The 16,497-nt window shown below is 33.7% G+C and overlaps 1 protein-coding gene across 1 annotated transcript; it reads right to left on the reverse strand.

Annotated features, from left to right (window-relative positions):
- Positions 1-566: 566 nt before the first annotated feature.
- Positions 567-16,067, reverse strand: LOC134253837 (phosphatidylinositol 5-phosphate 4-kinase type-2 alpha-like). Its single transcript, XM_062736429.1, has 12 exons — positions 15,751-16,067; positions 11,072-11,169; positions 10,462-10,558; positions 7,894-7,919; positions 7,675-7,705; positions 7,463-7,546; positions 6,620-6,766; positions 6,326-6,364; positions 6,050-6,163; positions 2,682-2,949; positions 1,584-2,094; positions 567-665 (listed from the first exon to the last, which is right to left on the reverse strand). The coding sequence occupies exons 1-11, from the start codon at positions 15,877-15,879 to the stop codon at positions 1,910-1,912; spliced, it is 1,218 nt and encodes a 405-aa protein (XP_062592413.1). The 5' UTR covers positions 15,880-16,067; the 3' UTR covers positions 567-665; positions 1,584-1,909.
- Between the last annotated feature and the right edge of the window lie 430 nt (positions 16,068-16,497).

The raw sequence follows: 16,497 nt of genomic DNA on the forward strand, positions 1-16,497 counted from the left end.
GTACTTAATATAAACATCATGTTCTTAACTCATTAGAATCAATGTCAAAAATTGTCACTTGGTATTTATACTTTTTACAGTAAAACTCGTTTAGTACGAACACGGATATAGCGAATTCATGGATATAGCGAAGTTTTTCAGGGTCCCTGGCAAAATTCTTAACAAATCTTTGTAACATTTTATGGTTATAACGAACTCTGATATAACTAATTTACGGATATAGCGAACTGATTTTGAGTTCCGTTGAGGTTAAATATAATGAAATTTACATCTTTTATAACGAATTTTCAAAGATCTCAAAATTTGATAAATTAAACCGACTTTATTTTCTTTTAGCACTTGTATATAAAATTCAATTCATAATAAAACCTTAGTTATTGAAGGTATATTTTATAGGATTCACTTCCCTGAAATGTTTGGTAGTAATACTTGAAGTGAAAAAAAAATGCATATTGCGATATCGCTATATATGGTTTTATGAATTTGTTATACGGATATAACGAATTACGGATAAAGCGAATTAAATTCACAGGTCCCCAGGACACCGCTATAACCGAGTTTTACTGTAATTAACTTTTCTTCCATTAAAACAGCGTATAATTTTTCTTGCTGCATATTTAACATTACAGCAGACTAAACAAAAACTGCAGATCTGTGCATTCAAACTTAAGGTAGGATTCTTCTCTGGTTTCTGGCTAGATGAAACATTCAATGTATATTTGCTTATATGTCTTATATATTTAGGTGTAAGGGATTTAAAAGACCATATTTTTCTTCTTTCATCACAATTGTATGACTTTAAATACAAATGGTAAACTGCGTTCGAAAACTAGCAGGGACTATATTTTTGGCAGAATGGTGGCGTGTGAAAATATCTTCTTTTCTGCCTCTCAAAATTATAATAGAACTATGAATTTAAATATAATTTTTACGCAATCAAAGACTTGAAGGAATTTTCAAATGTAATCTAAATTAATAATCAGGGACTAAACTTTCAAAATATAGCAAATAAATTTGATTTCTCAAACAAACTAGAACTATGTTAGCTTTTAAACGCTTCCAATCAAAGTACAGATTTGAGCCCAAAATCCATAAAAAAGTATTTTTTCTCTCTTATTAAATGATCAAAGCTTTTTGTTTTCATATCATTTTGTACATTTATAAGACTACTTTAATATATGTGAAAACAAGAAAAAGTTAAATATAGGAAGCATATGAAAATGACTAATATATCCTAAAAAATACTAAAAACAGAGAAAATTCGGATTAACCAATATCCAGTTTAATTAAATTATTTATGTAAATTTGGTAATATCAAGCTATACACCCTATATAGTAATATCTTTTATGCAAAAAGAACAATCTTTAGACTTTTGAAATAGAAGTAGGCATCACATGATTGACAACAGTATTTTTTTATTCATCATGTCAAGGAAAAAGATAGTGACCTTGACCTGACCTTGCCTCTAATATAAAACGATCAAATTTAATCTCACTGATACTATTACTTACTGATATTGTCTTCTTGATTCTGTAAAAATTTCATTAATTTTTAAATACAAGAAATATGAGAAGAATCCTACCTTAAGTACGAAGATTTTTTAAGTTTTTGACATGAACCATATTGTGACAGTTTTTAAACATCTAGAGCAGTGAGATGGTCCTATTAGAATTATTTCCACATCTACGATGACTATGAGTTACATTTACAAAGACAACAAAGTCTTGTGGGATGTGAGTTTACCCTACATCATAATCCATGTCATCAAAAATGATGTCATAACTTCATGACATCAAACATGACATCATAATCACAGAACACAATTCTCTCTGACGTCAAAATCCTGATTACATCAGTAAATGGCCTCTGGATTTGTCTATAGAGTTTTAAAAATAACCAGTTCACTTGTCATTCTATGTACTTATTAATGAATTCTAGGAATCTCTTTGCGTATTGATCATGCCGAATTGTGGAGAATTCAGCTCCCGCCCCGTGTTTCACGGTCTTTGCTGCAGTGGCAGTTCTTTTTTTCACACCGTACTTTGTTAAAATGTCAATCATGGCTAGAAAATAGATTTCTTGTCTTGGGCAGTCTGGAATAAAAAGACATAAAAATCGTGCAATAAACTTTTCAGATAAGATAGGTGTTTACATTATTTTAGGAATGTTTTAGGTTTTATGTGAGCATTAATATGTAAATCACATTGTGTCACATATACGCCTATTTCATGAAGCATGCTTTCTGCACTTAATTGCAAGGCCACACCTATTAAATTTTTTGTTCGTCGGACCTGCGCACTCGTATTTAAACAAAACTATGAAAATAATATTAATTTAAATTTCCCGCACCATGGGTATTCTGTGCTATTTTCTGTTTTATTTCCGCTCTATTTATCATATTTTTAATCTGTTTACTCTGAAAATCAGAAAAAATTTAATTGTCCGCTCTATTGTTTTCACGATCCGCCTAAAATTTTTGCCTATAAAAAGTAATAATATTATTATTTAACCGGATGCCTGCTCGTAATTTTTTTCAGCAAATGTCCGATGAACAAGAAATTAAATTGGTGTGGCCTAAGTACAACCTAATATAGGGTAAAGCAATCAAACCAAATTATATGACATTCATTTGTCATCAATTAAGAAAAATAATTAAAATGTGGTTTTATCCCTTCCTTACCAGGACTAGATTTAAATGCATATCTCTCCATCTCGCTGTCTAACTCCCCAGTGTAAGGCATGTAGGGGGAGGGTTGTGGACTGTCGGGTGGGGTGGGGACACCCCCCGCCCCCAGGTAATCCTCGTCATCCAGGCCGTTCTCCGAGTCATTTTCCTCCATGTTGCTATGGTCTACGTTAGGGTTCTCCATGGCCTCCTGTTCAGCTCGCTCACAGTCATGGATTCCCACAATCAGACTGTAGTCCATAAGGTGTAGACTCTCCAAAAACTGAAATATAGATTAATACTTCAGTGGATTTGCAGATCAGAAGTGAAAACAGACTTGATATAACCAGACTTATAACTGTGAAATAATCCATGTTCATTGGAGATCAATGTCTGTGGATTTCAGCCTTAGGCCAAAACAAAAAATAGTCTTGTTTACTGCTACCCGACCTACCCTATTTTTTTTGCACCCGACCCTAAAGTTTTTTTTTAAGTTTTGGGGGAAAAAAATTGGGAATTTCAGGTATTTCATGTTCAAAAACTTAAAAGTGAAGAAAAACAGTACATAATCAGGTGGTATTTCATGAAACTGTATGTAAAGATGTGATAATATCTAATTTTAAAATATAATGTTGACCTATGACATGTCTTAATTGGTTTTGTACGAGTTCATATCCAAGAAATACCACTGGAAAAAATAAAATAAAATGAAACAAGAGGCCCAAGGGCCACAGGGAGCATACAGCTAGGAGAAAGCTCACAGAACTTAAACAGAGCATATTAAACAAGCTCAAATGAGTTATTTTTTTGGTATTTCTCTTTGCTATGACCTACTTTTTCCCAACCTTAATAACTCAAACACATTATTTTTCCAAAATAGAAAGCACACTTCACACCCCGTGCACCAAAGGATTTTGCTCGTGCACCATGACGAAAACAAATGTTTGAACTTAATAAAGTTTACTGAGGTTGGGTGGATAAAACCACAAAATAAGGAGTAAAATGCTGTTTATCTCCACCTCCTCACCAATACTCCATTGGAGGGGGTATTACATAATGGAATCCCAAAATGCAATGCAAATTGGCAGGAAACACGAAAATTCCAAGAAATCAATGCCAAGTAGGATATAAAAATAACTTATTTAAGTTATTTTTCAAAAAGAAATTTGTGTGTGTGAAATAATGTAAAATAACTCATTTGAGTTATTTTTGAAAATAACTTGTTTGAGTTATGCCCCTGACTGTTAAAGTTTACTGAGGTTGGGGGGGGGGGGGGCTTGAATTTTAACACCCCAGAGGATCATGATTTGAACAAACTAGAATCTACACTACCTGAGGATGATTCCATATAAATATTACTAATCATGGCTTTGAAGTACTTGAAAAGAAGATTTTAAAAGGTTTCCCTATATATTCCTATGTAAAACTTTGGTCGACCATTGTGGCCCCACCCTACCCCCAGGGGTCATGATTTGAATAAACTTAAATCTACACTACCTGAGGATAATTTCACATGAGTTTCATCTTTCCTGTCTCAATGGTTCTTGAGAAGAGGATTTTTTATAGATTTTTTCCTATATACTCCTATGTAAAACTTTGGTCGGCCATTGTGGCCCCAACCTACCCCCCGGGGTCATGATTTAAACAAACTTTAATCTACACTATCTGACGATGCTTCCACATGAGTTTCATCTTTCCTGGCCCAGTGGTTCTTGAGAAGAAGATTTTTAAAGATTTTCCCTATATACTCCTATGTAAAAATTTGGTCGGCCATTGTGGCCCCACCCTACTCCTGGGGGTCATGATTTGAACAAACTTGAATCTACACTATCTGAGGATGCTTCCACTATAGTGTCATCTTTCCTGGCCCAGTGGTTCTTGAGGAGAAGATTTTTAAAGATTTTCCCTATATACTCCTATGTAAAACTTTGGTCGGCCATTGTGGCCCCACCCTACCCCCGGGGGTCATGATTTGAACAAACTTGAATCTACACTATCTGAGGATGCTTCCACATGAGTTTCATCTTTCCTGGCCCAGTGGTTCTTGAGAAGAAGATTTTTAAAGATTTTCCCTATATACGCCTATGTAAAACTTTGGTCGGCCATTGTGGCCCCACCCTACCCCCGGGGGTCATGCTTTGAACAAACTTGAATCTACACTATCTGAGGATGCTTCCACATGAGTTTCATTTTTCCTGGCCCAGTGGTTCTGGAGAAGAAGATTTTTAAAGATTTTCCATATATACTCCTATGTAAAACTTTGGTCGGCCATTGTGGCCCCACCCTACCCCCAGGGGTCATGCTTTGAACAAACTTGAATATACACTATCTGAGGATGCTTCCACATGAGTTTCATCTCTCCTGGCCCAGTGGTTCTTGAGAAGAAGATTTTTAAAGATTTTCCCTATATACTCCTATGTAAAACTTTGGTCGGCCATTGTGGCCCCACCCTACCCCCGGGGGTCATAATTTGAACAAATTTGAATATACACTATCTGAGGATGCTTCCACATGAGTTTCATCTTTCCTGGCCCAGTGGTTCTTGAGAAGAAGATTTTTTAAAAATGCCATTAATTTTTCACTAATTCATTATTATCTCCCCTTGGAAGAGAGTGTGGCCCTTCATTTGAATAAACTTGAATCCCCTTTACCTAAGGACACTTTGTGGCAAGTTTGGTTGAAATTGGCCCAGTGGTTCTTGAGAAGAAGATAAAAATGTGAAAAGTTTACGACGCCGACGACACCAACGACGACAGACGACGGACAAATTTTGATCAGAAAAGCTCACTTGAGCCTTCGGCTCAGGTGAGCTAAAAATAAAATAATTTTCCAACCTACCTACCCTATTTCTTTTTTCAGGCTGGTAGCAGGAAATAAGACTACTTTTTTTTTTTGCCTTATCCACAAATTTATGTCCTCCACTTGAAAATACTCAGTCAAAATGTCTATACATTAAATTTTCTGTCTATATACAAGTTATCCTCTAAATCATTTCCCAACGAACAAATAAAATTTTGCTTGCCCCAAACATTGACCCCACAAATTAAAATGATTTCACACTTTATGATCTTTGATTATGGAGATCAGTATCCACTAAGCAAAATATTCACACATTTTATTTGAAACACAGACTGTAAGCTTGTATGATTGTAAGTTTGTTGTTAATTTTTTAACCAAGGAAAAAGCTTAAAACTTTCTTTTTGTTACTTGAATCATCATTATGTAATTAAGAGATTTAAATAGCAAGAGAGATCTGCAAAATTCATTAAAATGAAAAAGTATGAAATTTTTTTTTTAGCTTTATATGTGCATTAAAAAAATTCTGAGTCCACCCCCCCCCCAAAAGAACTTCCTTCTGAGACAGGTCTCTTTTTAAGGTGTACCTCCACATCCTGTTTCAGCATGGCCATCAGTTTTGCTTTGTTCTCGGCTCCGATGTGGATAGTGGCACCGTCACTTAAAAAATCATTGTCCTTAAACGTCGGTAAATCCTTGGCCTGTACAAAAAAAAAGAATTTATAAATTAATAAATTTCAGAATTTTTAACGCAAGAAAACTGCTGAAGGGAAATAATCAAAAGGATATCATTAAGGCCGTATATACCAAGAGCATATAACGCTTCATACAATGTCAGATAAATACAAAGGGAGGTAACTTGCCTTCTCTTTATCACTTGCAGATCTGTCCACTGTTGATCCCTGTAAAAGAGACAGCAATATAATAATAAATAGTTTTACATAACAGTTTGTAAGGTAAAACACTTAGATACAGTTAGAACCTCAACTTTTATTACTTTAAAAGTTCATCGGGTTGATGAATAAGATAGCGGGCTTGATTAAACCTTGCTGTCAGAGAGATTGATCAACCCAAATTTTTTCTGTAGACAGTCAGTAACTAAGCTAATACATACTTTTATAAGATTGAAAATCATGTATACACTATGGACGAGGTACCTTTAGATCATATTTTTTATGGATATGAAGTCGTGGGCTGAATACACATCTCATGACCACCAGATAGGTTTCTGTGTCATTCACCGTGATCCGATACATTCCCAAATATTGAGGCAGCAACGTCTTCGCATGATTTTCCACAATGAACTACAAGAAGAACACCATATCATACATTATAGACATGTCTTTAATATCAAAAGACAATACTGTAAAAGCACAAATATTCGTGGGGGATTAAATTTCGTTGATTTCGTTGTTATCAATATTCAACGAAATTAAATCCCACAGGAAATTTTATATGACTATATATTGAATAGGGTTACTTTCAAACAAAGAAATTAAATACCCACGAAACTATTTTTGATGACAAAACGAAATTTTATGTCCATGAAAATTTGTGCTTCTACATTATTGTTTTTTGTTTTCTAAAAATTGGCATTCTCAGTTTTATCAATTTCTCTATTTTTTGACTTCTGTTGGTGCTTAATATCTTGGAACTTTGTCTGTCTGTTTGTATGTCATACATCCATGACATAATCCATTGACACTATATTCACTTGCTTATTTATATCATTATCTGTGTGTGACTTACCCATAGCATTATTTGTTATACCTCTACTAAACAGTTCCTATATAATTTCTTACTTTAAAAATTCCAACAGTTCCACTGTTTTCCCCAACTGTCAGTAGACTGTTAAAAAAGACTATTGCCTGCTGACATTAAAGGGCGCTAAACTGAGTTATCTTTACATTCGATAAAGGAGTATAACAAAACAGTTGTTGACAGGAGTCTTGGGAGACGAAAATTTTCCTGTATGCAGTATCCATCTACCCTGGACCTACCTGGTGATATTGTTTGAGAATTATATGAAGCTGTTCCACTTCCTCACTGACTAGTGTTTTTATGAAGTACTTCCTGTCATGTGCCTTCCCTTGGAGCAACAGCTGGGTGTTTGATCAGGGAGCTATGCACCCCGGTTCAGAAATTATACTGAAATGTACTGCATTTACCCTGCAAGTTTACCTCAATAGTATATACAAAGCAACTGTTATACTGGGATTACCCTGGACCTACCTGGTGATATTGTTTGAGAATTATAGTGCAGGGCAAGCTGTTCCACTTCCGTTTTTACTGACTACAAAGCAGCGTAAATTAATATTTTTTATGAAAATTTTACTTTAAATTTTCAGTTTTTATAATGAAGGAAAAATATTTTAGGTTTTTATTATTGTAAGGGGACTTCTTCCTCAAAAGGGGATTAAATCTATGAAATTTTTCTGGATGTTTGATCAAGGAGTTCTGAAAAAGACATTTTATAGTTTTAGCTCAGAAATTATACTGAAAATGTACTGCATTTACCTGCCCCTGCAAGTTTATTTTCTACTCAATACGTAAATACAAAGCAGCTTAGGTGGTGGATCTAATAAGAATAATTTTGAATAACCCAAGGAACTTCTCAAAACTTCTCAAAAGTGGTTATAACATCCATAATCCTAATGGATACCCCAGGTTCCTGAATAACATACCATTTTGCTGACCTCAAGGCTAAACTATTTGTCTGAGGTTTTAAGGCTGAAGGTAAACCCTTTAGTTCCAGGGTTATAGGCATGTTGTCCAAGTCATGTGGAAGTTCCAACATCTTATTCTTTAGTGCAATACAAGTATTTTTAATGTTTTTTTTTCTTCTTCAGGGTTGGAAATTTTTTTTTTCACTGTTAACTTGGGCTATCAACCTAAATTTTGGCTGGTCAGCACAGTACTTTCCATGTCCCTTAATTAGACCAGTATATTTTAAAAACACTGGCCTCAAAATCACCATAATATAAAAGTACTGTAAACCAACTATTATTCCCCTGCGAGAAATATCCGCGAGTTCCACGACCTTCTTTAACTCGTGAATATAAATTGACGGGAACCAATTATCATGCTTATTATTTTTAAAGAAATGTTTCCTCAGTTGCTGATTAATTTCAAACTGACGTTTCGCAAATAAAAGATGATGCGAAAAATAGTTGGCTTACAGTATTCTTTTTTAAATTGTGATATTTAATAGTCACTGTACAACTTAACAGAACAAGAAACAACAAAACTTGGACACACAACCTTGTCAAGTGAACTAGCCCAACCATGAATGAATTTTGATATGCATCAAATAGAATAAACACTGGCCCAAAGGGCACTTGCCCTCTGCAAAGAACTAGCCAAGATTAAAATTTCACAGGCTCAGACCAGTGGACCATTAGTTATTTTTAACCCTGTGACCTTCCTATTGAGATTGAACTAACTGGGTTTGACTATACCTGAATTGTCAGGAACTTGGATCTACAAATTATACTATGCCTAATTTTAAAACAATATTTTTTACACAAAGGCATCCATTTTTACTAAATCAGATTTTCTATGTGAATTTTTATGTGTTACATAATCCATATCCCCCCTTCCTCTTGTTCCCCATTTCTCACCAGGATGTACAGGTACAGAAATACATCACAGCTGTAACTTGAAATATTTTCTTCCCTATTTACATCCTTCTCCCTTATCATCTTATTTTTGTACAGTTGATTTACATTTTAAAAATTTCCTCTTTTCTCCATCACATTTCTTTTAATTTACACAAACCACCTTTCATTTGTCTGATGGTCATGGCAATATCTCTTAACCATTAAGGGCAAGCTTTATCTTGATTTGTCTAGTAACCAGCACATTGTGAGAAAAAAAAATATTCATTAGTGATAGCCCAAACAATAAAACACCTGTCCATGAGTGCTTTATTTGCCATCTATAAACCTGCTTTGTTATAAAAGGGTTACTTAACACCAGTCCAATGAAGTTTATATGGCATTAGAAGTTCATGTTCCTATAATCATTGTGTTTACATTATACTGCCATAGTAACATTTTATTATATTCACCTAGTTAGGGAAGAAAGGGATGATACATGTAGGTAGAGAAAATTATGTACATATCTCAGGAAAGATAATGCTTAATATTGTTAAAATATGACAGAATGAGCTAGCAATCTCGACTTAATGGATATATATGGGGGGTAATTATGTGACCTACTGCCGGTGGTAATTTATGGAGATTGGAGGTTAATAACCTCTTTTGGTACTGAAATAACAAACTAAATAGAGCATTGAGTGTCAATTTTCAGCACAGAGAGAGTTACTATACCAAAATCAAAGAAATCAATGTATTGTTATTTTCTTTTGCAGATGCATGGACTGACACATTTGGTGGCCAAAAAATACACCTATTTGGATAACATGTAATTTTTTCTAAAAAATCATCAAAATAATTGACATAATTAAATATTTTTTTCACCACCCAGTGCCTAATGCCTATAAATCAAAGAACAGTTATGTCAATTTTTTTTTAGTCAAATACATTTGTATATCCTTGTTCCAATTACCAATTTATACAGAGTGACATAACAACAACCATTAATTACACAAAGTGATATGTATTTTTCTAATCACTTCATGCCAAACAAAGGTTACACCATTTTTCAATTAACATCCTTGTTCATCTCGCTATATAATCATGGTAATAGTTTCCAAAATATTCCCCCAGAAGATCTATGAACTTTTTGGGGCAGTACTCTTACCATATAACCACAGTATAAAATGTAACAATTTCCAGTGTTCACCAACAAGATCTCTGAACTTTTAAGGACAGTATTCTTACCATATAATCACAGTAAATGTAACAATTTCCAGTGTTCATCCCCCAAGATCTCTGAACTTTTAAGGGCAGTATTCTTACCGTATAATCACAGTAAATGTAACAATTTCCAGTGTTCACGAACAAGATCTCTGAACTTTGAAGGGCAGTATTCTTACCATGTAATCATGGTCATCAATTCCGAAGCGTTCCCTTAGATTTCTGAACACAATAGGGCAGTATTCTTTGACCTTGAAATGACTTGGCATTGACTCTCTGGAAAGAAATTTAGAAACTAAAATTGAATATATATCAACAAAACATATGAATGCCCCATCCAGGTTTCTTGAAGTAAAACAACATGAAAAGAAATGTACCTTGCTTCTTTTTTCAAGATTAGGGTAAATGTAGAGGGAAAAGAATAGCGAGGTCAAGGTCACAGGAAAGGTTAAGGTAAAAAAAATTGTGACATATTTGAGTATCTCTAACCAATTTGTTTTTGGCCATCATTAAAAAAATGTCTGTTTGCCAACTGACTAAAAAATGCAACATTGATGTTGAAATTTGTTGTTTTTATCCAAACTTCTCTTCAGGAAGAATTACATTTTATCCTAATTTAATAGTGGTGAAAAAAATAATGAAAAGGCCTAAGTGTATCAAGTTTGATGAAAATATCTTGATATACTATGTATACTTGTTGAATTTGTGGTAATCCACATGAACTTATTTCATGAATTTGTGTTAATCCATATGTACTTGTTGAATTTGTGGTTATCCACATGAACTTACTTGTTGAATTTGTGATAATCCACATGGACTTTACTGAAGGCTTTGAAGTCATCTGGCATAAGCATAACTGGGATGTTGACATGATTCAGATTATTAATCTGTAATTAAAATAAAGTTACAAATTCACAGGATTAATACGTAAATGAAAAGGTGCTTGGAAATAATCTATAATTAATATCCTTAAAATATGCAAGGAAATAAAAAATGTATACCTTAACAATATATCCTTAATAATATCCTTAAAATATGCAAGGAAATAAAAAATGTATACCTTAAAACTAAATGTACATTCTAGTCTAGACTTTCTGACACTTGTCAATGTTTTATATAAATTCTATATCCCTGGTTGAGTTTTACCCATATGCAGCGATGATATGCCTTGAACAACTTTCATAATCTACAACAAATCCTCACCATTAACTGTTAGTTAATTTGGAGACAATATGCCCAGTGGCCCTTGAGAGAAAATTTTTTGGCACCAACCATACATATGTTTTTATTTTCCCAAATTATTTTCCACTGTTTAAGGGACAATTCTCTATTTTTTTGGTATATAAATCAAAGCTCCTAGGCCAAGGACACTCTGTGACAAACTTTGCAAATATTAGCCAAGGATTTGGAGACATGGCCCACCTTCCAGAAAGTTGAGGCACACCCCAAAAATGGCCTTCAGCTCTGCAGTATTTGCATTTATAAAGGGATCCATAAAGGAAATCTGTTAATTAATGACATGAAAAAGAAACAACCCTACTGGTACTGTGTGTAAAGTGTAGGACTTAGTTCTTAATCCCTTGGAATCAGGCCCCAGGATCATGAAACATCTTAAGATTCAGTCAAAATCTTCATGTTTTACTGAAATGTAGTGGAAGTAAAGCAGATAAAAATTAAAATATGTTTCCACATTGATTTACTAAAGAGTTGTTATTTACAAATTTTGAGATAAATTCAGTAAATAATTTTAAAACATTTTACAGGCAATTGAAAATTTGACTTAATTCTAAGTCTGTTTCATGATCCTGGGGCCTGGCGTCAAGTCACATTTTCCCTATTTTTGTATTCTAATATGCACTAGTCTATATGTAATCAATAATGTAACCTTTTTGTCTCTATAAACTGTTTTTATTATAAATATATTGTTTTCAACTGAAACATAAAAACACTATTATATTAAGACATCATCAATAACATATAGTGTATAATAAATAATATAATAATCGAAACGTACTATATATAATTTGCTCTAAGTCAATAGGGGACATGGTGCATAAGTACTAGTAGTCTAAAATTCTAATAAGTAGGTGAGATTTCCCCGTTTTCCTGTTCCAGTTTGTTTTTCGATATTCAGAACAAAATTTGATGATATTGCGCACCTTTTTCTATTTCTATAACACCTGTATTGTCTACCTGATACATCAGGTTTGATGATTTGATTATAACGGACTAACGATAAGACACCTGTACACAGGTACATATTATAACAGTTGTTGTGTCTGAATGATTCACGGCTGTAGTGTAAACAGGACCCATTACATCATTAACAAACATCCCCTATCAACAGATAATTATACACAATGTTTGAAAAGGACAAGGTGCTCAAAACTGCTATCTGTTAATACCCCTTGGTTTGATTCTTTTCAATAATTTTTTAAATATTGCAGTGTCACTGTCTCAAAAATTAATAGTAAGGCAGGATTGGCCCTTAACAAATTGATACTGCAGGGGTGGGGTTAAAAAAGAAATTCCCCTTGATCCTAACAGGCAGTCTTGCCTCACATTCACATGGGGACAAAACACATGCATATGGGGGGATAAAAAATTTAATACAGGTATATACATGCATACTAAGACCATGATATAGGAGTTTGTTGGGTAAGTCATTATAAAGCACTAGAGACAGGTGAAATTGGTGTATATATAATTTGCATAACGGGCGAATTACTCTTCCCAAATTCTTCAAATGTGTCAAATTAACGGTTTGTCATATATTTATAAAACAATACAGGCTAACATGGTTAAAGAAACAAAACTGGGGGACCTAAGGGAGAAATGATGAGTAGGGAGGGGGTAAGAGGGGTGCATGATTTAAATTGAGATGAATGCAAAAGATGAATACATGTATATTCATACATGTTGTAATTAATTTAACTTTAAATTTTCAGAAGAATTTCACCCCTTTTCCAATTTACATGGTACACATACTTGTGAACACAACAATAACAGTTACTGATGTATTTTATACATTTATGTTCATCTGACATTTATCTTAATCATGATAATGGCCTATCTCCTATTAAGGAGAAATATTGAGTTTCCTATTACATGTACTGCAACATAATCAATATATATACTCATAATAAAATAACAAAGGAACCAATATGGAGCATTATATAACTAAATAATAAATTGAATCAGATGTATTTATTACCTAACAACGACACCATATACACCATGGAAACCAATGAAAAACAAATATTTAAGCAGAACATTTTTATAATTCATTTTCTTTTATGGCATAATGACTTTGCCTGTTGGCGAGCTTAGCAATACATGTATATATGCAGTGAAAATTTGTCTTGTACATTTTGTCTATTATCTGTTGTACTCTTAGTGCCCAATTTTATAATGCAGCATTGTACCATGATATTACAAGAGAATTTAATACCACACAACTGGATCATAAATTCATTCAAATAAAGAAACAGGGAAATAAATTATTTATTTTGGTGCTGAAACTTTTCGTTTGGATTTCCCACAATACAGTAAAAGCTAACAGAATGACAAGATTATTATGTTGTAAATTAAGGCATGTTCACACATTTTTAAGTCCCCTGTCTATATAACAATATACCCAGGAGATGGGCTTGATTCAACAAATTTGAATAAAACACTCGGAATGCAGCAGTGAGACCTAAATGATATAAAAGCCTGAGGTCTAATATATCTGTCTATCAGGTGAAGAGTTGGATTTTTACTAGGGCTGGGTATTGGCCAGAAATTTCGTATTGCGATATATTGCGATATTTTTAATTGTATAGCGATATGTATTGCAATATTTTAAACGTAAATAAAATGGCATTTTCTTAATAAATTTACGTTAACTTACACGCAGAATTTACATAACTATGATAAGTCGCCAAAAAGAAAAAAAATCTTGTTAAATTTATCAAAGTAATGCTCTAAAATACAACCATGAAACAGCTTCTGTCTTAGTGTTTGGCTTCATAACAAACATTTCTTTCTTACATGTATTTTTATATTTAATGATAAAATTCCTTAGTCTAAGCATATTGCCGGTATAGCGATATTACAAAAACGTATTGCAATACGATATATTTTGTATGTATCAATATGGTTTTATCCTATTTATGTCAGGGATTTTCACACTATATTTGAATGTCCTACACATAAGCCTCTTACATTTTAAAGGGAATTAACATCATCATTTATAACTTTTTGGGAATATATTTATTGCATGATATTTTTCAAAAAATAAACACTATTAATGAATACGTCATCATTCAGAACTATAATTCAGAGAATATTTTGATTATTATGAAGTTTTAGTCATTGACAAGTTTCCTCAAATTTAAATGTTGATGATGAAATTAATACACATCTACCATACTTTTAACAAATAGCAAATATTTAGGTGGGGATATATGAATTGAACAGAAGTTAGGGTAGTAGGCAGGTGGCTGCATTGAGAGCATGGGTCCAGGTCAAACCTTGGTAGGAGCCAAAGGGGGCAGAGCTGCGGGAAGCTCCTCAATTCTCGAGATTTTGTAAAAATGAGGTCTACCTAGTAGACATGTTTTATATTTTCTTTACGAAACTGTTTTTCGCTTTGACAATTTTAGGCAGGCACAGGCCAGATGTACCCCACTATAAAATAAGCTACTGGTATTTCAAGCAATATACTTTAATATTTTCAGGATTTAACATCTGCATCAATTGAATTCAGTGTTCAAAAGATTTTTTTTTCCCATTTATTAAATTTGACTGTTATATGGTACCTATATATTATGATGAAGGATTCTGTAATGGTTTGGGCCATGGTTATCGGCCTGGATAGCTCAGTTGGTAGAGCACCTGACTAGAGATGCAAGGATTCCCGGTCCAGCCATACATTTTCTCCTTTCCTGTTACAGATTTGGTGCCGTTGACCACCCCTGGAATTGCAGGTGAAAGTCCTGCCAGGGGCAATAAGAACTTGGGTTGTGTCTTCGAGGGCGAAGACAATTTAAGGAGGGAGGAATGTAATGGTTTGGGCCGTGGTTATCGGCCTGGATAGCTCAGTTGGTAGAGCACCTGACTAGAGATGCAGGGGTCCCGGGTTCGATCCCCGGCCAACATACATTTTCTCTTTTCCTGTTACAGATTCATCCAAACCACTCCCTAGTCACGTTTTTTAGATAAATGTTTATCATGTTTATGAACTGAAGTCTGATAAATAAAAATAATCATTGTTCATTACTTCTCATAACTTACATGAGCTTGATGACAATGACATTTTTTTTAAAACAATAAGACTTTTGAATGTCCAAAATTCAGCCCACCATCCTATCATGGCCTGATGTGTGTTTCAATCAACATAAAAACAATGCAACTTGTTTGATTTTTAACACTTCAACGAAGACAACATCTCAATCCAATTTTGATTTAAAATCTTGAAAACTTACGGTATGGTTAATGCCCCACATAAACACACTCAACAAAGGTTCATTTGCCCGAAACAATTTTGTTTTCTGGGGCACCGCCTTCAGTTTTAGCTGCTTCCGTTTTTGTTTTGTTTCCTTCGTAGTCGCCATTTCTGGATCTGATGGTGTTAAAACAATGTCGGAACTATCGTAATTGTCAAGAATTCATGATGCCGTTGTCACATATCACATAGCTCGTGTCGATTCACACCCCGATACGTCGACTTTCGCTGACAGATGAAGAGACCAGAATCAACATCCAAAATGGCGACGAAAACAAAAATATCCCAACATGCTTTTTAACAAGAAAGATAACTCTTGCAGAGTCTATGAGCTGGTCATATTTGAGAGGCCTATTCCCTTCAAGCAGTTCAGTCGATGTGTAGCCTAGTTGGGGAAGGTTTTTAAATAATCTGCATTTGAAAACATCAAGAAATAAAGTTTGAGAATTTTATTTTATTCATTTACAATATACTAAATTTATTTATTTATTAATTTATTGTTCATATTTATTTATTTATTCATTTACAATTTATTTATTTATTTATATTTTGTTGATGCTTGTCAAACTTTTTTCCAGTGAGGAAAAAAACTGCCTTTGAATATCTTGAAAATAACAAAACGAAAGAAATACTAAACTTGCCACCTCCCCCACTTACACACAGTCTATGAATAGTAAATGCTATAGTTCCCTAAATTGGACTAAAATGCAGTAGATTTGTTCAACCA

The sequence above is a fragment of the Saccostrea cucullata genome, unplaced genomic scaffold, assembly GCF_032062105.1.
Source record: "Saccostrea cucullata isolate Sc308-1 unplaced genomic scaffold, CSIRO_AGI_Scuc_v1 ctg1478, whole genome shotgun sequence".
NCBI lineage: Eukaryota > Metazoa > Mollusca > Bivalvia > Ostreida > Ostreidae > Saccostrea > Saccostrea cuccullata.

Coding starts and splice junctions, on each gene's coding strand:
- LOC134253837 (XM_062736429.1), bottom strand. CDS start 15,879: ATGGCGACTACGAAGGAAACAAAACAAAAACGGAAGCAGCTAAAACTG. Junction 7,920..10,461: donor TTGATGACCATGATTACATG/GTAAGAATACTG, acceptor TGTCTTTTTCAG/AACTCCTTGATCAAACATCC. Junction 6,767..7,462: donor TTCTCAAACAATATCACCAG/GTAGGTCCAGGG, acceptor TTCTTCTTGTAG/TTCATTGTGGAAAATCATGC.